Genomic DNA, 21,013 nt, shown 5'->3' with positions numbered 1-21,013 from the left:
GGGGGGGGCGGCCCGCAGGCCGGGCGCGGCGGAAGGCGGGGGCCGGGCGGCGGGGCGGGCCCCGGGGGAGGCGGGCCGTGCCGGGCCGTGCCGTGCCGGGCGGCGGAGGGGCCGTGCCGTGCCGTGCCGGGGGGAGCGAGTCCGGGGAAGTGGGGTGCGGGGGGGGAAGCCCCGCTCGGAGCAGGCGGCGCGGCGGCTCCGGCAGGTGGCACTGGCCGCCTCCCCCGGCCGCCTCCCCCGCTCCCCCCCCGGCCCGGGCTCCGCCGCCGCGCTCAGTCCGCCGGCGCCGATGCTGCTGAGCGGAGCGGCGGCCGGCTCGGAGCGCGGCGGCGGCGGTGCGGGGGCCGGGGCCGGGGCCGGGGCCGGGGCCGGCGGGGCCCCGCAGTGCGTGGGCAGCATGGCCCGCTGGCTCCGCGAGCACCTGGGCTTCCGCAGCGCCAAGCCCGCTCCCCCCGCACCGCCCAAGCCCGACTACCGCGCCGGGCCGCCGCCGCAGCCGCCCCCGCCGCCCGGGGGCGCCGCCGAGCCGCTGGCCGCCGCCCAGCCCGACATCGTGGCGGCCTACCGGCTGCAGAAGGAGCGCGACTTCGAGGACCCCTACAGCGGGGCGCCGCCGCCCGCCGCCCCCGACGGGCCCCGCTACGTCTCGCCCAAGCACCGGCTCATCAAGGTGGAGGCGGTGGAGAAGGTGCCCGCCAGTCCCCCGCCGCCGCCGCCGCCGCCGCTGGCACCCGCCGCCCCCAGCTCGCCCCCGGCCGGCCCCGAGCCGCCCGACGAGCCGCCGCAGGAGGTGAGTGTCCCCGGGGAGCCCCGCCGCGGGGGGGGAGGCGCGCCGGGTGGCCCCGCCGGGCCATCGGGAGCCGGGCCGGGACGCGCGGGGCAGGGGGAGGCCGGGGGTCGAGGGTCCGCTGCGGGAGCCAGGGGCCGGCTCGGTGCGGGGTCCCGCTTGGCGTCCCCCGGCAGCAGCTGCGAGGGCGGCCCCGGCTCCTCCGCCAGCAGCCAGGTACAATCAGCCAGGTACAACCAGCCAGGTACAGTCCCCAGCAGGAAGCGTCACTCTCCCAGGTGCAAGAGCGTGGGACCTGCCGGCCACCTTCCCCCCCTCCCCGCTTGCCATTTCTTTGTAGCCAAGTGCTCGGTGCTCCACGGAGGTGAAGACCTTCCAGCCTTCACCAGGCCCTGCGCGGCACAGGACCAGCTCCGAGGCTGGGAGGCCCTGGGCCTCCTTCCAGCCCGTGCTGGGTGGCACAGAGCCCCCCTTGACCACTTGCCAGGGCCTGCCAGTGCCAGCGGTGGCCCATGGGCCCCCCCGAGCCGCCGAGCTGCTTTGTCAGGGAGCCTCAGCGCCTCTTTGTCTGATGCCTCCCAGCTGCCTTCTCGGGGGCTGAGAGCGGAGCCCGGCACTGCCTGTGCCACCGAGGAGGCGAGAAACATCAGGAGCAGGAGCCGGGGAGAAGCTCCCTGTGGGGAGACGTGCTCCGGGCGGCACAGGGACCCGGTAGAGGAATAAACCCACTGGGGCTGCGGCCGTCGGTGTCGGGCCTCTTGGCAGAGAGGCTGATGCGGGGACTGCGCAAATAAAGGCAGGAGGGGTAATTAGTGCCCGCCAGCGCTGCCGCCTGCAAGCCGGGGCTTGTCAGGTGAACTCGACGGGGCTGCAGATCTGGCTGGCGGAGGGGAACGGTGGATACGATGATCCCATCCCTGGTCCTGGCGTCGCCAGGCGGCATGAGGAAACGAGCGCCGGGCAAAACCCGCTCGGGAGGATTTTAAGCAGAATGAAAGACTTGTCGCTGGTGGGTCCTGGGAAGTTGTTCGCACTGACTAATTGCTGCCAGGAGGTTTCCAGAGGGGCCTGGCAGAAACCCCGTTTTGAGCCGGGATCCTGTAAACTGGCCACTGCGGGCAGCAGAGGAGGAGGAGGAGGGCACTGGCAGCAGGGACCGGAGGTGCCATTGCGGTGATGCGGTTTGCTGAAGCAGGCTGGATGGTTTCTCCTCTGGAACGCTCAGTGTGGGATCGGAGGGACCAGGAGCGGGTGGTGATCGCAGGAAGGACTTGGGCTTGTGATGTGCAAAGGGCTGAGCAGGAACTGCAGAAAGCCAACAGGTACAGCCGGGGCTGCGTGGGCATCCAAGGGCTGGGGAGAAGCTGGCATGTTTAGAGCAAAGGCAAAAGCTGGGATACCTTTGGGGAAACCCTGCTAAGAGCACTAGGCTGAAGAAGACCCTTCATCTTATCCAAGATAGATGGTGATTAGATTATCTACTGCGTGCCTCTGTGGGGAGGAGGTCTCTAATTCCTCAGGGCTCCGGTATGTGATGGACACGGGCAGAGCTCCGGAGGCTGGGTGAAGCTGGAGATAAGGTGGGAGTATTTGATGATGCATGCAACTGTCCATTAAAACAGTTTCCCTGGAGGAGCCGGGGAGCATCCACTGTGTGGAGCATCTCTGTTGGGCTTGAGTGCCCTTTGCAGCTCCCATCTGCTGGCCCTGACGTTGGGCTGAGTGGTGGGAGGGTTCCCTGGGTGCTGCAAGGTCACAGTGGCTCTCTCTGGAGGTGGTCCAGGAGGATGGAGGTGCCTGCCAGGGCTTTGCTTCTGCTCGTGACTCCCAGTCTTGGAGACAATGTCAAGGTGTCCTGGAGCAGGGACGGCAAGCCAGGGCCAGGCTGGAGCCTCTGCTGAGCTCTTTCAAGCAAGATGATGGTTGTGGCAGGGGGTTCAGTGCTCCCACGCTTGAGGAAGAGTCAGTGGGCACTGTTCCCTACCTGCTGCGGGGGTTGAGGCTCCAGAAAGCCCATGGGTGTGGGGCCTCGAGTTGTGGTGATGCTGAAGATGAAGGGAGAAGTACAGTTTTAGGTACAGGCAGGGCTGCTGGAGCAGAGAGGCTTTTTGCTAACGATTGACAGAGGAAAAACACTCTAATAAAACGTGTAGCCCTTCCGAGTGGGAATGACGAGAATGGGCAGAAGTGGAAGGAGCAGCCACCAGTTCCCGGTCATGTGGTTTGGCCGAGGCTGTGTGCTTTGTGGTATGGGTGCTGCGTTGAGGCTGGGGGACCCACCGCCTGCCCTGGGAGCCCTGTGCCCGCTGTGGCTGTCCTGCCCCTTCTGGAGAATCGAAGACGGGGCAGGAACATCTTGGCAACGGCATCCCTCTTGCCTGGGCCACACAGGGGTGCTGCGCGATTCTTTGCCGTCGTCAAGTGAGTTGTTGCGTCTCTGTGCCTTGCACGGGATCCACAGCATCTTGGGACGTGCTTAGGGTGAGCTCTGTGGCAGCTCCTGCTCCGTTACGAATGCTTGCTGGATGTGGCGGGGACCAGCGTAGGTCCTGCTCCCTTTTGCTTGCTCTGGGCAGCGGACAACAGACTAGCCCTCTTCGGCTCACCTGAGCGAGGTGGGTACCCTGGAGATGTCTGGGTTAGGTGCTAGGAGCCATGCCACCAGCATGTGGTGGGGAGCGAAGCGGTGAGGGACCTCCCTGCGCGGGGACAGATGCGCCCAGGGCACGGCGTGCTTGGGGACGGGGTTGGAGATGCGCCTGGGGACATCTTTGCCTCATGCCCGCCGGGACAGGTTGCTGGCGGCTTTGCTGGGAGCGCAGGGTCAGCGCTGCGGGCTGTGGGATCGGCTGGCCAGGAAGCTCCTGGGCGTGTGTCTTTCCTGCCAGAGCCTCCCTGCCGTGAGTCACCCTGTGCCCTGCCGCGTGTCCGCCCGCGCTCCCTCCTCCCCTGCCACCCGCACAGCCCCGGGCTCCCCCCGCCGGCCCAGCCGCCCCCGCCCCGGGCTGCCGAGCGGACCCCTCTTGGAAGGCCAGCTCTCCAGTTGCTTTTGGTTTTGGCGTCTGCGTCCACCAAAAGCCAAGCTGCAAGATGTGTAAAACTGGGGAGATTTTGCACCTGACGGAGAGGAGGGACTGAGTTTGGTTATAACTTAGAGCGGCTCCAGCGTGAGACTCAGCAATCTGCTGGGGGGACCTCAAACATGCTTTATCTCCAGGGCAGGAAACTTGTTTGAAGGATCTTCCCAGGTGTCTTCTGGGGACCTCTCTATAGACTAGAGTGTTTTGTTGCAGCAAAAGGTGGTGGCAGGTAGGACGTTTGTAGGCAAGTTGGGGTGAAGAGCTCCAGCTCTGCCCTTGGATCTCGGTGTCTGAACTGTGATCTCTGTTGGAGAGCTGCCATCTGTGGCCTTTCCTGGGGGACAGCATGAAAGCCGTTTTACTGTGAGGACCCAGTGATGATCTGGCCCTTCACCGTAATTTTCTATTGGTTTTCTTTTTTTCTTACGGTTGGCATAAGTAGTAGAGCGCGAGCAGCCTCGGCACTGCAGCAGGGGTCTGGGTGTGCATTGCCACCGCAGGTAAACACGTGGCAAACACTCGTGTGCCCAAAGAGGACGTGTGTCCAGGTGGTGCCCAACTGCTCTGCACCGTGAGCTGTCCTGGGACGGTGCCTTCGCGCGTCAGGCGTGCGCTTTGCACCCCAATTATTTCAAATCTCGCAAAGCCCATGCTGTGTATGGGCAGGCGATGCCTCAGCATCTGAGCAGCGCAGGGCACTGGGATCGGCCGGGTGGTGAGCAGCTCCCTCGGGGACATGGGAGGTGAGCGAAGCATGGAAATGCCTGGCTTTTGATCAAACCAGGGTGGGGGGTGTCTGGGGCACCCCTGAGAGCTGCCCTGCCCGCGACGGTGGCCCCCCTCCTGCGCTGGGGGAGCGGCTGCATGCCCCGTGGGCTGCCGCAGGGAGCCCTGCGCTGTCCGTAAAGTCCAGCGCTCGGATGAGGAAATGTCAGAGATGCAGTTTCCCGGGCAACCTTAATTCGGCCCCATGTGCCAAGGGCGTCAGGATGCAGTCGGTCGTTGCATGGTCCCTGCCGCTTGCTCTCTAAGAGCCCTGCCCCGCTCCTGGCACGCTGGAGCTGCCATCCCCGGGGCTGAGGGCTCGGGTACCGTCCTCGCTTGCTTGGTTGTGCATCCTGAGGTTGCAGTGCTCCTGGAGACAGGAGTCACCTTCCCAGCTTTTCTGTGGCTCTCCACTGGTAATATCTGACCATTTAAAACAAATGAATGGGTTTATGTTCTCAGCTTCCAGTGGCGGGGAGACTTCGCTCCTACGAAGAGGCATCCATGAGATCGTGGGGGAGTAAAGCCAGTGTGGCAAAACCCACCCAAACCTGGGGAGCTCGGGGACTTGAGCCCCTCATCTGAGCCGTTTGCTCTGGATCCGAGCTCAGCCCAGCAAACCACGTCTTGCCTGCATAGAGCCAGTCTAATTGCTGCTGCGTGCCTCTGCGCCCCCCCACCCTCACCCCCCACCTCCAGCAAGCAAAATACCCAGTTTTAGGGGTCTCAGCAGAGTCGTGTTTGGATTTTCCACCATCCTCTTCTTTCTAGACCTGGAGGCGCTGGAGTGGGGGCCACTCCGTGAGCTTGCTGGAACTCGTGTGTCCCTCTCTGGGAAGCTGGACCCAAGCACCGAGAAAATATGGAGGAGGGGGCTTTCCTCCAGTTGGGAAGTGCGACCGCAGCATGCAGAGAAGCTTCTCGGCCACCGGGCTGCTGTGCTTGTCCCTGTCCTGTCTGAAGCTGCTCTGTGCTTACGGGGTGGGAGAGGGAGGGTCCAGGACGGGTGCCAACAGCAAGCCGGGCCTACGTCTGTCTGGCGAAATGCATCTAGGAAAAGGGGATTGTTGCAGGCTGGAACGCGGGCAGGTTGGACTTGGGAGAAACCAGCAGGCAAGCCCTTTCTGGGGGGGTCAGCAGAGCGTGTTTCGCAGCCGTGCAGCACGCCTGGGGCCGTGAGAGCATTGGGCACAGCGCTGCCCGTCGAGCCCGCCGGGACACCTGCCTGCCCGCTCCTGCCTCCCTTGGCACTAGCGCGGGTGCAGATGAGCTGTTGCCGGCGTGGGGCCCTGCTCTGCAGAAGTCCTTGCCACTGAGCAAAAGCCTCTTTGCAGCTTTCCAAGGTGTGGGTGCAGCCCTCAGGGTCTCCCGTCTGGCTCCTGGGGGTGGTTGGCACCCATCTGCCCGCAGTGTTTCGTCGGCAGTAAGTGGGGAGCACCCACTGCCACAGGGGGAGCCCCCTTGGGGAGGAAAAGGCTGTTTGGAATCCAGAGGGGACAGGCTGAGAGAGCTGGGGGGGTTCAGCCTGGAGAAGAGAAGGCTCCGGGAAGACCTTCCAGTCCCTAAAGGGGCTCCAGGGAAGCTGGGGATGGACTCTGGATCAGGGAGGGGAGCCATGGGACGAGGGGGAACCATTTTAAACTGAAAGAGGGCAGATTTGATGTGATTAGATGAGATGTGAGGAAGAAATTGTTTGCTGTGAGGGTGGTGAGCCCCTGGGCCAGGCTGTCCAGAGAAGCTGTGGGTGCCCCATCCCTGGAGGTGTTCAAGGGCAGGTTGGATGGGGCTTGGAGCAAGGTGATGTGGTGGGAGGTGTCCCTGCCCAGGGCAGGGGGTTGAAACTAGGTGATCTTTAAGGTCCCTTCCAACCCGAATCATTCTATGATTCTGTGATTCACTCCCCGCAGTGGATTTCCCGTTCCTGCTGCTCATCTTCCCGCCCTGCAGGCATTGGGTCAGGTCCCAGGGACTGAGCAGCTGCCAGGGACACCGGTGACTTAGATTTCCCTGGGGGGTTTCGCCCCCCCGTGGTGGCGAGCGAAGGGCTGCAGCCCCCTGGGCTCAGTGTTGCAACTCGGTGCCTGGCGGGGGCTGAGCGATGCTGTGTGTCCCTCAGATGATGGATGTGAGAGCAGATTTCCCGTCTTCCTGCTGCAAAACTGGCTGTTCCTCCAGCCCAGTCCCGGCTTGCTGGCACCGGGCCCTGCCTGCGGAGCCAGCGGGAGGTTCTGCTCTCTCCCTCTCGTCCGTCGGAGGCTGGTACCCCGAACAGCCATCTGTCCTGCCACTGCCTTGCCGAACGGGGAGAGCATCGGCTTGCTCCTGCGTTTCAACCCCCCCTTGCCCTCAGCCGGGGTGGCTGCGAGCCCCGCAGCTCATGGGGTTTGCCCTGGGGGTGATGCTCTGCCACTTGCTTGCACCCCACGATGGGGCGGGGGGGGACTGTTACTGGAGACCTGCCCTGGCTCCCCACTGCATCAGGGAGCCCAGAGCTGGGGTGTTTTTGGAGAAGGTGGAGAGCTGGGCCACGGGGAACCGTGTTCCTCCCGGTGCTCGGAGGGGTGCGAAGGCTCGGGGCCGCACAGAGGTGTTTACAGCTCCAGTTCCTGTTCCCTTTTCCTGCTGGGTTTTGCTGCTCAAGGCTATTGTCGGGCCGTTTTGCACAGGAAGGAGGGAGGAGTGTTTTGTTTTGAGCCGATTAGGGGAGCCGGGGAGGAATGCATGAGCGGCCCTGGTCCCCACAGCTGGCCAGGAGCAGGGACAGCGTGGCGGGGAGGACTGAGCTGGCACCGGGAGGGTTTAGGCAGCTGCTGCACCGTTCCCGGGCCCTTTGGTCCTTGCAGTAGGAGCTCTGCGCAGCCAGCATTGTGCTGGCAAAACCCATCTCTCCGGATGGTCCAGCCTGCGGTTGTCAGCCCGGTGGGTGAGCAGACCCTGGCAAAGGTGCTTGGGTGCACCAGGACCCTGCTGGAAATGTCGCCTGGCCCCATTTTGGGAGCAGATTTCAGGCCAGAGGTGAGATGTACAGCTCCGGGCTTGGCGGGGGCTGCGGCACTGTGCGATGGGGTGCTCTGGGAAGCCGCTGAGGTGCTGGAGCAGGCGTGTGACTCCAGCACTGGAGGGAACCAGGCTCTGGGACATGCCCCATATCCTACTGCAGGATTGCCTCCTTTTTGCTGGTAAGGGCAAACCTTGGGCTTTTTGAGCCATCCCTGACACTCAGCATTTGGGAGGCTCCTGCTTCCCGGTGACTCCCGATGGCATGGAGGAGCCCCGTCTTGTGTTACCTGGGATGTGGGTGGGGATGCTGCAGGGGCCTGGGAGGAGCAGAGGGTAAGCCGTAATCTGGTCTTAGCCCTTTTGTTAAGAAATGTCTTCAAACAAGCCTGCAGGAGCCCTGGAAAATAACCAGTGAGTTCCCAGTCCTGGCAGTGCCAGCTGACACCCCTCTGCTGGGATCTGCGCCCCTTCTCCGCCTCGGAAATGTGGCTGCCTTCAGGGAGAGCATCAGGCTGGAGAGTTGGGCGGAGAGAAACCTTATGGAATTCAGCAAGGGCAAGTGTAGGGTGCTGCGCCTGGGGAGGAATAACCCCATGCACCAGGACAGATTGGGGGTGACCTGCTGGAGAGCAGCTCCGTGGAAAGAGACCTGGGAGTCCTGGTGGGTGACAGGATGACCATGAGCCAGCAATGGGCCCTGGTGGCCAAGAAGGGCAACGGCATCCTGGGGGGCATCAAGAAGAGTGTGGTCAGCAGGTGGAGGGAGGTCATCCTACCCTCTGCTCTGCCCTGGGGAGGCCACAGCTGGAGCACTGGGTCTAGTTCTGGGCTCCCCGGTTCAAGAAGGACAGGGAACTGCTGGAGAGGGGACTGCAAAGGGCCACCAAGATGATGAGGGGTCTGGAACACCTCTTGTATGAAGAAAGGCTGAGGGATTTGGGTCTTTTCAGTCTGGAAAAAAGACGACTGAGGGGGGGATCTTATCAACACTTATAAATACTTAAAGGGTGGGTGTCAGGAGGATGGGGCCAGGATCTTCTCAGTGGTGCCCAGTGACAGGACAAGAGGTAATGGGCACAAACTTGAGCATAGGAAGTTCCACCTAAACATGAGAGGAACTTCTTTCTTCTGAGGGTGTCAGAGCGCTGGCACAGGCTGCCCAGAGAGGTGGTGGAGTCTCCGTCTCTGGAGACATTCCAAACCCGCCTGGATGCGTTCTTGTGTAACCTGTTGTAGGTGACCCTGCTCTGGCAGGGGATTGGACTGGATGATCTCCCGAGGTCCCTTCCGACCCCACCGTTCTGTGATTCCATGCCATGGAGGGGGCAGCTCTGCAGTCAGCCCCACGCCATGGTGGGGGCCTTGCCGGGGTGTCCGTGCGGGCACTGGCAGCACTGAGCCCGTGGTAAGGGAGGAGGCCAGGCCGCCTTCTGCACTGCCTGGCTCCGTCCCAGCTTTCGGGACAAAGGCTGGAGCATTTCCACGGCCGAGCGCCGGTGCCTGGGAAGCCTCCGGCTGCCAGCACCTGCTCTGCGGGGCTGCCATGGTGTGGGTCTGGGGTCCCGCCTGCTACTAGCAGAGCTCCTGGTGGGGCTTCAAGGGGCTTCAGCTGGTCCCTGATGCCCCCCAAGAAAGGCAGGGAGTACGCTAACCCTTCTCCTACCCTTCCTCTCTTCCAGCTGGCTGTCCTGGAGGACTATGCAGATCCCTTCGATGCGGCGCAGGTGGCTGGTAGCCAGGCAGGGCTGGAGAAGGTGACGGAGAACGATGGATACATGGAACCGTATGAAGCGCAGAAGATGATGGCTGGTAAGGCGGAAGGCTCCGTGCAAAGGCCGCTCTTTGTGCCTCGGGTCCCTGCTGTGTGAATCTGGTGGCCGCTGAGCTCTGTTCCTTGCATCCCGTGATAGCACCGGGTCCTCCAGACGAGGCAAACCCGGGCAGTGGCTGTAGTGGTGCACAGCCACTTTGCAGGCAAATTTTCATGGCTTTCGCCGTCTGTGATGGGCTGGTGGTAGCCACAGCACTCGCCAAGGCCACCCGAGCGGTAAAGGCACCTTGATATCTCTGCCTGCGGTGCCATCTGTCCCCTGGGACCATGGTGCCTGCCCGCCAGGCTGAGCCAGGAGAGACCTGACATTCCGTGCGTCTGGCATAAAACTAAGATGGATGTGGGAGCTATTTAATTCGGTTAGGGCCAGGCCAGAGTGTGCCATTGTCTGCCGCAGCAGCGGGGTCCCTGGTGGGCTTACTGATGGCTGGGAGGCAGGAGGAGGATGGCTGGGATGCCTCCCGAAGGCATCGCTCTCACTGCCGCGGTGCACGCGGGGTCGCCATGCCGGCTTGCGCGTTCCAGGCTCTGGCTCTGCTTCGCAGTCCTGGGGTTTTCCTGGAGCGAGTGGTTTCTGGAAAGCTCACACGGTTTTTTGGAGGAGGCCGTTGCATTTCTTGGAAATATTAGAAAGTGGTGAAGAGGCTGCTTGGGTTTGCAGGAGAGACTTTTGTTTTGCTGGAGGGAAGGGCATTTTGTTAAACCAGCCATGCTGGGCATCCAGGGAAGAAACTCAGTCTTGCTGCCCCTTGGGAATCAGGCTCTGGGATGCTCTGTCTCCATGGACCCCATTTTGCAGGGCTACCCGAGGCCGGGGGTGTTGAACCGTGGGAAGAGAAGGCGTCCTGGTGCTGGGAGCTGCCCAGGGCCCGGCTGCCCAGCAGCTCCCTGACTTCTGGCAGGTGCTTGCTGGAGGTTTAAGGGGTCTCCTCCATCCCTGCTTCTCCCTACCCCACGTCACCCTTGGGTGAAATTGAGCCTTTTCATCGAGCAGGGCTTTGGGGACCGTGGCTGGGCTGCGTTGGGCAAAAAGCTCACGGTCTTTTCCCTCTTCTCCTGCTAGAGATCCGCCAGAAGGGCTTACGGGAGGCTCCCGCCCGGCCGCTGCACCTCTACGACACTCCCTACGAGCCCGTGCTGGGAGGGCTGGACGTGGATGGCGACCGCCTGGCGTGCCCCAGGCCCAGGGAGTCCCGGCTGCCCGAGGACGATGAGCGGCCGCCAGAGGAATACGACCAGCCCTGGGAGTGGAAGAAGGAGCGGATCTCCAAAGCCTTTGCAGGTGAGTGATGGGAGCAGTCATAAAGGATGAATAGCAGGTGTAAAGCGACCGACGCTGCGTTGTGTTTTGCAAAGAGGGGGAGGTGGCTCTTTGGGATTCCTTCATCTGTTGGGGTCGTAGTGCTGGCCTCTGCGTTTCCCTGGCTCGGGGAGCGCTCGTGCACTTGCAGGGACCGTTCCTCTTCAGCAGGGAGCCAGGCTGGGTGGAGAGGTGGACAGAGCCACCCTGGCAGCCTGTCCGGTGCCCCTCTCTCCTTGCCTCTATCCCCCTCTAACTCATCGCGGCCTCCGGTGCACATTGACCCCCTCCACCCCTGAACTGCAGTTGTGGGGGCTCAAGCAGATCCCTCCTTCCTCAGGGCAGGGCGAGAGCCAGGTGCTCGCCCGGGAGCCTTCGGCCAGGCAATGGTCCAGCCCCCTGACCTATTTATCTGTGCTGCGGGATCGATTGTGTTTGTGTTTGGTAATGAGGAAATCCATGCTGTGCATTAGTGCTGGCTCCTCCGTCGGCGCTGGCTAATTGCCACGCTCTTATCTAGGATGCATTTTAATTGCAGCAGTGTGCGTCTGCACTGGAGCTGGCGGCCGTCGGTGCTGTGCCGGGATGCCAGCAGAGAGGGGGGTGTGAGGGTTTGGGCTTTGGAGCGCTTCACCTTGTGGGTTTGGGCTCCATGAGCTGGAGATGTGTGTGCTGGGCTCGACGCCGTGACGTCTGCTGGTGCCTGGGGTCGCACTCGTGCCACTGGGACTCGGCTGGGCATGGGGCTGGTGCCGGTGGCCACACCATGCTGAGGGTTCGGCTTGTCGGGCTCCGTCACAAGGTGCGGTGTGCTGCCAGGCAGCGTTTGTGCTGAGGTGTCTGTGCTCCGGATCCCGGCGGATGAGCCGCCTTGCTTGGTGTCCGTGGGAGAAAGGGGCGCCGTCGCGGGTCCAGCTCGCGTGTGGATGCAGGTGGCCACCCTGGGCTTGCTCCAAGCCCTCAGGGGGTCAGGTTGCCGTGCCCTGGGCCACATGAGGACCTGCTGCCTGCTTTCTCCCAGAGCCAGAGAGCAGGTCCTGCTGTGGTTCGCAGGGCGTTTCTCCTCTCCTGCAATGCCGGGTTCTCTCTGCTGGCCCTTTCTGCCTTTGGGGGGCCCGCGAGACCCCTGCTGATGGGCAGCGGGTACCGGCACAAGGCAGCAGCCTGCTGGCACCTGGCAGGGGAACGTGGAAGTGCCCGGGGCAAGACGGATCCATGGGCAGGACAGATGGGGGTGCTCAGCCAAGGTCCCCTGGACGGATGTGCATGTGGGGCAGGGGTGATCGCAGGCTGCCCCCCACCACAGAGAGGGCTGGCTGGGAAAGCTGATGGAGGAGCAGGGTCTCTCCATCAGGAACATGCCCCACATCAGGCCTGTCTCTGCTCGGTGCTGGGGAGGGGATGAGATGGCCGAGCTGGTGCAGGGCTCCCAGGAGTGTAGTCCTCAGGTCTTTCCCCCCACAACTGCTCTCCTTCTCTGTGGGCTTGGTGTTGCTGACGGTTTTTTCTAAGCCCTTTCTTTCTTTCTTTCTCTTTCTCTCTCTCTTTCCCACCCCCCCTACCCCACCCCATCCAGTTGAAATCAAGGTCATTAAAGACCTGCCATGGCCACCGCCGGTGGGACAGCTCGACAGCCGTGAAAGCCCCCCGGACAGTGAGGCTGGTGCCTCCGTCCCTCCGCAGCACGGCCAGCCCAGCTACGAAGACGCCAACGGTGGGTCTCGCGTGACAGCGGGGTGTCTGGGGGGGCTGCGGCCGGTGCTCACCGTGACCCTGCCTTGCTGCCTCACTGGCACCCAGATGCTGCGGCACCTCGGAGCTTGCCCGGACCCCGCGGGCGCTGCCAGACACCCACCCTCCTCCTCCTCCGCCTTTCCCCCGCTCCTCCTGGCTCGCGCACGTGTCCTGTGCCGGACACCAGGCGTTTGTCCTTGCCTCTTTGCATCTTCTGCAGCTCCACGCTGCCCCTGTGCACGCGGCAGCCAGGCTGCACCAGGGGATTGTTCGGTGGCAGAGTTATTACCTTCTCTTTTTGTTTTCTCCTCTTTGCCTCCAAATTCCCCAGGTTTGATGGCTGTTTTTATGGTGTTCTCGACAACTGCTCTGAGCATTCAGCTGATGTTTTCTTGTGGCTCTTAATACCCAGGTCCCTCTCAGGTGTGGTAGCAGCTAATTCAGACCCTGCTGCTGAAGTTGGAGTTGGTTTTTTCCACCTGTGCCTCGCTTTGTCATTTAGCGCTGCTCCGTTGCCTCTGCTGTTTTATTACCTTGCTGCTCAGTGGCAGGAGGTCCCCCTGGGTTCTTCGCTCTCGTATTTGCTATCCTGAACAGCGAAATCTCCCAGGCACGCTTTGTCATCTCAGGTTTGCCTTGTTGTGAAGCTCTTTTTGTGTGTGCCGAGCGGCAGAGCCCCCATGTAAATCCCCCTTGGGCTCTGCTGGCGGTCTCGCTTATGAAAGCCAAATATTGCTGCTTCTCTTTTAACCCGTTATTAACATTTGAAGGACCTTGCTCTTAACGCTGCGGTGGGTTAGGGTTTTGCCAAGAGCATGAGTTGGGGGGAGGTTCATTGAAAGCTACACAGGCTTTCGGGGTTGGGCCGCCGCTCTTGGGGAGGATGGGGACGGATCCGCGAGACGTGACTCTTTCTCTGCCAACCGGTGTCGTGCCCCCGCGCGTCGCTGACGCTGCTCCTGGTGGACGCCGCGACGTGCCAGCTGCAGATGCCCAATTTCCTTATCTGCAGTTACCCAGGTCCCTGCAGAGCCTCCTAAAGAAAGAACGGCAGGGTGGCTCCGGCTGCCTCCCGGTTGGGTTTGAGCGTGCAGCTGGTTTTGCTGCCCCTCGAAGCGACAACCCGGAGCCTCGGGGTCTGCCCCAAAACGGCTGGGATGCCGCGGGTGAGATCCGTCCCCAGGAAGAAAGGTCTTGGCAGGGGGAAACTTCCTGATCCTCTTCCTATGAGGAATGCAGGTGTCAAGAAAAATGAATTTCTTTGCTGTGCAGCCTTTTCTCTTCCCCCATCATTTATTATCTCCGCAGTCGCTGTGACATGCATCCTGCTCCTGATGAACACATCAGTTTGTCATTTTTCCTGGTTTTAGCAACACAGAGTCTCTTTTTTTCCCCTGACTTGCTTTGTTGTATTAAGTTCATCTTGCCAGAGTTTTGTCTTATTTTCCACTTCCCCTGTCTGGGGGTGACTGGAACTCCTTGAAGGATGTCTCCTTACTCCTAGGGGCTTGTTTTTAATATCCTGTTTAATCATGCACATGCCTCTGCCTCTCTCCGACAGGTGCAATGCGTTTCTTCTGAGCCTCTAACAGCATGACTTTGTGCCGCCAGCAAACACCTCGGTGTTTTGATTGTCTGGCTTTTTAATGATCGCCCTAATTTATTTATTTTTTTTTTTAAGGCGATGAGTTGAAATGGAAGCCTGGGTGTTACGTACGAGGGCGAGCCTGGCCGGTGCAAAGCTGCAGAGGCAGGGCTTGTCGAGCCTTAGCATCGGGCATCTCCTTCCCGCGCTCCTTCTCGGGGCGGGGGGGGGTTAAGCCGCGCTAAGCTGCAGAGGGTTTTGGCTGGGCTTCCTTCTGGCTGCCTTCCTCTCTCCTGGGAGCCGGGGTGGGGCTGGAGACCCGCTCACCCATGCGGGGCGGCCAGACAAGGTGTCCCTCAAAACAGCTGCCGTAGAGGATTCCCTGCTAGGGAGAAAAATGTCCGTCTCTGGGTATTTCTTGCCTCAGCGTCACCCTGCTTTTGGCTGCAGCAGTGGGGGAACGTGGCAGCGGGAGGCTGCCCGGCTCGGGACATCCCACCCCTCCTGGGACCCCGGTCTCGGCCACCTCTGGGGCAACCGTGCCTCCGCCGCATCAGCCCCCGGCAGCCTCGCCTCCCGGCAGCTCTGCCCGATCGATAAGTAATTTGCGCGAGGGGGGCTAGTGTTTCAGGGCAGCAATAACGAACTCTCTGGAGGAGGGAGAAACAATATTGTTAACGCTGAAATCATCCCGCACGGAAATAACAGTCGGCGGGAGGCCGGGTCCCCGGGGCACGGAGGGGGTTGATCCCCTGCTGCTCGCCGGGCGGCACGCAGCGGGCGCCACGCTCCGATGGTGTGGTGGTGTGCAGGGACCGCGGCTGGGCTGGTGCCGGGCAGGAGCTGCCTCGGGGGCTCCTCGCAGGGAATTATTTTTTTTCCACCCCGGGAGGTTTACTTGTGCCAGCAGAAATGTGTCCATGCTGACTGACTGCTCCCTTCAGCTCCATCTATTTTTCTAAATTTATTAATTTAATTTTTATTTTTATTTTTTCCAAGACTGGAGAGCCTCTCCTTACTGCTTCTCACTTAACTCTGTGCCGCGACCTCTGAACCTCTGGTTGCGTTAGCAAAACCTCTCGGAGCTTTTTGAAACCCCCCTGGAGAATATTTCCAGGGGCTTGGGAGCAGCGAGGACCCCGGCCCTGGCGTGGTGGGGACCCGACCTCGTCTGTCCTGGGGCACCGCAGTGAGCAGCACCCCAGGATGCTTAGGGCAGGAGGAGGGGGCAGTGCCAGGGGACCCAGCATGGTGTGATGCGGCTGTGGCTCCCTGCGCAGCGGGGTAAAGCCGAGGGCCCAGCCTGCCCCTGCCACCGGCTGCAATGCATGTCTGTCCCGCAGGTCCGTCGGAGGGGCTGGGGTACAGCCGCACCTCGCCCTGCAGGGAGGAGAAGGCCAGGGCTGCCCTCAGGCATGGCTCCAGCAGCCTCAAGAGCACGAAGACGCTGATGGCCGAGCCTGGCTCCTTCCTTGGGGAGAGGATTGACCCTGCCCTGCCCTTGGAGAGCCAGTGGTGAGTCCCGCTGCCCCCGCATCCCCGTGCCCGCACCACAAGGAGCCCTGGGGCAGAGCTGCTCCTTCCCTTTTTCTCTGGCCCCCCGTTTCTGCCTGCTTGTCCCCACCACCCGTCTCACAGTGGCGGTGTCCCCGCGTGCCCTCTGCACCCCCCGCGCTTCCCGGCAGAAGCCCTGCCCCTTGTCCCCCCAGCCCCGGCGGTGCCACCCACATCCCTCTCCCCGAAGGTGGCTGCTGTCCCCGGGGAGGTGCGGGAGGCGCTGGCATTGCTGCTGCCCTGGGGCAGGGGTCCCCCCCCCGCCCCGGGGTGTCCACTCTCCGCCTGGCACAGCCGGTCCTTCTCCCCCCTCCAGCTGGTACCATGGGGCCATCAGCCGGACGGACGCCGAGACGCTGCTGAGGCTGTGCAAGGAGGCCAGCTACTTGGTGCGCAACAGCGAGACCAGCAAGAACGACTTCTCCCTCTCCTTGAAGTGAGTGAGGCCGGCAGGGGCTGGGGGGTGGCTGCGCCTGCAGCAGTGCCGCGGGTGACCCCTCGCGAGCGGGCGCCCCACGCGGACATGTGCCCCTGCCTGTGGGGTGACTCTTGAGAAGATCCTGGGGTGGTCAGAAATGGCTGGAACATGAGGTCCGTGCTTCCCTGCGGTGTGGCACAGGCTTCTGGTTTGGTGTCTGGCAAAAGCATCACTCGGGGAGGCTCGGAGGTGCGGAGGCTCGGAGATGCGGAGGCACACCGCTCCTCCCTTGGCAGCGCTAGTCATCCCTCAGATGGATAAAATGATGTGCCTCGTTGCTCACTTGAATGTGTCTGGTTACAGCTTCCAGCTCTGGCTTCTTGTTTCGCCCCCCCCTTTTTTTTTTTTGTAGCTTAGTTTCATCATGATCCAGTTGTTGATGGAAACGTGGGTACCCATCCCAGCCTCCCCAGCCCACGTAACGGTAGAAGCCCTTGCTCAGCCGTGCTGTAGAGAGGGCTGCTTTGGTTTCCCAGCGGGGAAACCTCATCCCCACCGCACAGCTTGGTTTCTGCTTGGGGGTTTTTTTGGGGGGATCTTTGCACCGTCCCCAAGTTTTCCAGATTCCCTTAGTGACAAAACTGCACAAAGCATCATCGCGCGTGTCCTGCCGGGGAGAAGCTGCCCATAGCTCCTCATCCAGCTCTTTCGGGACTCTTGGGACAGCCTGAACCCACAAAATCGAAGCTGTTACTGTCCTGAAGGTGATGATGGATTAGCAAATACCTTCTTGCCCTCCTGCCGGGAAAGTACGTTAGCCCTGATCCTGGCAGATGTGAAAAAAGTATTCATTGAGCACTTCAGTCATCTGTGTCCAACAACGCACCAGATATCCCCGCGCTTTTCTCCATACACTCTAAGTTTCCCCAGTGCTCTCTGTACCTGCATTGCTCCCGGGTGGTTTCAACCTCTCCCGTTTCTTTTCCAGGGACACAGTTGTGAATTAGATTGCTCCATCTATCTCTCTCTCTGTTTTTTTTACACTTTTTTTCTGGCTTGACCACCAAGCCAGGACAGATCTTTAGCTGGAAGTATTTCTTCCTGCTGCGCATGTAGCTTTTAGCTCAGACAGCAAGCCTTTCTGTAAAACCCCCTTCATTGCCTTTTTTTTTTTTTTTTTTTTTTTTTCCCTCAGAGTTTTTACTGATGGTTTAATTTTCTCTATATTTTTTCAAGCAGTAGCTGCTGCTGGTCAGTGAGCCGCATTCAAGGCTGCGAGAGGTCCTCTCAGCTGTCACCTCGTGGGTGGCATTAGCCAGCATGTGTGTCGGAAAGCCTGGGAGGTGGCGGTGGGGCTGCGGATGGGGCTTCTTCCCCTCGCCACCATGGGTGTCCCTTCCCATCACCTTGCTACAAGCCAGTCACCCATTTCTTTGCATTTTTTTTTTTCCTTACTTGCCACCTGCCCTTAGCCTCGTGGCAAAAATGGACTAATCCTCTTCTCAGACAGCATGTGGGGCTGGGACGTGGCCTTCAGCAGCATGCCACCTCCCCAGCGGAGGCTGCAGCCCATCCCAGAGCTGCTTGGGCATTGCCTGTCCTCCGTGCCTCTCTTGCAGAGCCCACAGCCTCGGGAATGTGATTTTAACTCTGTTGCCTTTCTCTGTAGGGCTTTTTCAAGGAAAATCCCCTGGGATGCCTTTTATATAGCTGTAAGCTGGCTGTCTGCATCTCTCTTTTTTTTTTTTTTTTTCTTGAACTCTTTCTTTTTTTTTTTCTTTTTTTTTTTCCCTTGAAGAAGGAGGTGCAGCAGAGGAGATGGTCTGAAAGAGAGCTCCGATGCTGACCTAAAGCCCTTTTGTGCTGCTTTAAAGGAAAATACGCACAAGAGAGAGCAGCAGGAGTGGCTGTACCCATAGCGTGTCAGGTAGCCAGAAGGATTTAACCCTGCCGGGACAGCGTGGTCCAGGCTCGGCAGCCCCATGTTGCTTGTGGTGGGCAGAGTTGTAGTGTCATAGAATCACAGAATAGTTTGGGTTAGGAAGGAGCTTTAAAGGCCATCTAGTCCAACCCCCCTGACATGGGCAGGGACATCTTAGGTTAGATATTAGGAAGAAATTCTTTACTGCGAGGGTGGTGAGGCACTGGAACAGGTTGCCCAGGGAAGTTGTGGATGCCCCAACTTGTGGGTGAGGCTTTGAGCAACCTGGTTTAATGGGAGGCGTCCCTGCCCAGGGCAGGGGGGTTTGAACTAGGTTATTTTTAAGATCCTTTCTAACCCAGCCCATTCTATGATTCTGTTATCTTCAACTAGATCAGGTTGCTCAGAGCCCCATCCAGCCTGGCCTGGAATGTTTCCAGGGATGTTGTTGCCTCGAACGCTCTGTGAATGAGTCTGTCCCAGCTCACACATCCCTCAGAATGGCTGAGGCCATGCTGCAAAGGTTTGGGTCCTTCCTCATCCCCGTGAGGTGCTCAGCAGGAGCAACACCTGCCCCTTGTCCTTGTCCTGTCCCTGCTGCTGGCTGTGAGGCTGTCGGGTTTGCAGCCTGCTCCCTCAGCCATCTCTCTGGGGGTCTGATCTCTCCGTCATGTCCCTGAGCTTGTGTGAGAAAGACCCGTGAAGTGATTTGGGCAAAACACAACCAGCATCACCTCTCCCTGGACCCACGCGGCAGCTCTGGACTGGCACTGATGCTGCAGTGGGGTTATCCTGAGCATCCCTCCCCTGCCAGCATTGGGCAAGGGCCGGCTCCGGCTGCGGAGAGGGTGCAGCGTCGAGGGCAGCACCCCTGGGCACCGTGTGTGTTAGCAGTGGGACTGTGTGTGTGCGTGTGCGCACGACAAACCCGTGCACCTTCCCGAGCTGCCATGCAGGGCGCAGCCCCCGCAGCTCTCCCCTGCGCCCCTGGCACACGGGATGCGGCCAGCTATCGCTTTTTCTCGGCCCCTGTCTGTCTTCTCCCCCGGGGCAGCCGGTTCCTTGCCTCTGGACGCTAAATGGATTGCAGACCCATTCTGCTAATGCTGCCGGGCTGTCCATTATGGGCACTGTCTCCAGCCGGGGGGATGGGACTGGCCTGTGCGGTGCTGGAAGCAGCTCGGCATTGCTGATGAGGTCCTGTCTGCTTTTAAGTCATCAATATTTTGCCGTAATGTGCATTCCAGACGCTGCAGACAGGCTGTGGCTCTCCTCGGAGACGCAAATTAATAGCAACAGGGCCATTAGCCCGTCACTTGGAATCAGCGCTCGTGGCAGGATCTGCCTGCGCAGCCTCGCGTGGCTCGGTGCCCGTGCTGTGCCGGGAAATGGCCTCGCTACGCTGAGCGGCTTTTATGGAGCCCGCAGTGCTGGCGCGCGGAGGGCGGGGGGAGCGGGCTTGCGAGCCGAGGGAGAAAATCCTGCTCTGCCAGGGAGAGGCTGGGGATGTGTGAGCTGAAGTCCTCCTCGTGCTTGCAAAAAGGGGCTCTGCCACGTGTGAGAGTCCCCTCTGCTCCTGCCCGGGCTGTGCCCTCGCCCCCCCCAGCCGTGGGCAACATCCTCATCCCCAGATGGACCCCCACACCACCCCACTGCGTGGCCGTGCCTCCCGCAGGGGGACACGGTGCAGCGTGGCCAGCCATGTCCCTCCCCTGGGCTGTGGGCTTTGCCTGGGGTTGGGCAGGAGCGGGATGGTGTGGGCAGGGCTGTGGCTGGGGACAGGAGCCAGTGGCCTCCCCCCGGCTGTGGGGGCAGGCAACGTGTCTGGGGCTGGGGGCAGGAGCCGAGGGGAGGCCGGCTGCACCCCCTAACGCTGCCTCCGTCTCTCCTTGCAGGAGCAGCCAGGGCTTCATGCACATGAAACTGTCCCGGACCCAAGAGAACAAGTACGTGCTGGGTCAGCACAGCCCGCCCTTCGACAGCGTGCCGGAGATCATTCACCACTACGCCAGCCGCAAGCTGCCCATCAAGGGGGCTGAGCACATGTCCTTGCTTTACCCGGTGGCTATCCGCACCCTATAGCCCTCGCCCACCACAAGCCGGGCTCGAGGCCGGGCGCACCCCGAACCGGCCCCTCCGCGGGGCCGAGCGCCGCCGTGACAAGGACGGGCTCCGGACCGGCAGCCAGCAAGCGGCTGGCTGGGCACGGCCGGCGCTGCTGGGGATCGCTGCAGCTGGACCCCTCATCCCGCTCCCTCAAGGGGGGGGGTTGGCGGGGGGACGGCGCCGGGGGGACCCCCTGCCCGAGGAGCTGAGCGGGGCTGGCCGGCTGCCCTCGCCTGCCTCCGGGCAGAGCTCGGGACACAAGGACTGGAGCTGGGGCCTGGGAGAGGCCTGGGGGGAGGCGACATGCGGGAAAAGGGGGGAGAAACCGTCCGCCAACAGGCCTGAGGTGCCTCCCAGAGGGTGCCCGGCTCTGCCCGCTGAGACCGAACGGCTGTGCCCACTGGTGGGGGCGAGCCGGGGCCTCCCTGGGGCTAGCGAGGCACACAGGGCCAGGCCAGCGGTGGCCCCCCCCCACAACCCCGCAGGGGTGCTCGGTGCTCGCTGCCGTCCTTTGCCAAATGTAAATAGTGACGGGTCTCAGCCGCACGCGCAGCACCGCTGCCTAATAAAGCGGTGCATGGTGGCCTCCTGCTCTGTGGGCGCCGCGCCCCCGCATCCCACCACCTCCGCTGGGGGGTTCCATGTGGCAAAATGGCGGGGAAGGGGATTTTATTACACAAAAGCTCTAAGCACGTCAATTTTTCCTTCACTCTTGCGGGACCCGTGTGCCTGGAGCAGTCCAGCTGGCTCACTTGTCCCAGACACAGGGGACAAGGGCTGCCAGTGGTCGCGTCCTCGCCGTGTCTTTGGGATCCCTCGCAGGCAGCGATGAGCTGGTTTTGGACTTGGCTGTTATTCCCTGTAGAAGGGGTTGCTCTTTGTGATCTTCTGCCTCCCTGTTTTCCTTCACCCCTCACAAGTCTTAGGCAAAA

At 61.4% G+C, this 21,013-nt stretch overlaps 1 protein-coding gene across 2 annotated transcripts; it reads left to right on the top strand.

The window, feature by feature from the left end:
• The first annotated feature begins 159 nt into the window (after window positions 1-159).
• Window positions 160-20,666, top strand: SHF (Src homology 2 domain containing F). Of its 2 annotated transcripts, XM_074600757.1 has the most exons (7): window positions 165-790; window positions 9,312-9,441; window positions 10,527-10,745; window positions 12,340-12,477; window positions 15,426-15,597; window positions 15,953-16,072; window positions 19,871-20,666. In XM_074600757.1, exons 1-7 carry the CDS (start codon window positions 290-292, stop codon window positions 20,055-20,057), a joined length of 1,467 nt encoding a protein of 488 aa, XP_074456858.1. In that variant the 5' UTR covers window positions 165-289; the 3' UTR covers window positions 20,058-20,666. The 2 variants fall into 2 exon arrangements, with proteins under 2 accessions (XP_074456859.1, XP_074456858.1); XM_074600758.1 differs by lacking the exon at window positions 12,340-12,477 and having other exon boundaries at window positions 160-790.
• Window positions 20,667-21,013: the final 347 nt, after the last annotated feature.

Source organism: Larus michahellis, chromosome 9, assembly GCF_964199755.1.
Source record: "Larus michahellis chromosome 9, bLarMic1.1, whole genome shotgun sequence".
NCBI classification, from domain to species: domain Eukaryota; kingdom Metazoa; phylum Chordata; class Aves; order Charadriiformes; family Laridae; genus Larus; species Larus michahellis.
Note: the sequence above shows the minus strand (reverse complement) of the source record. Positions and strands in the feature narration are given on the sequence as shown.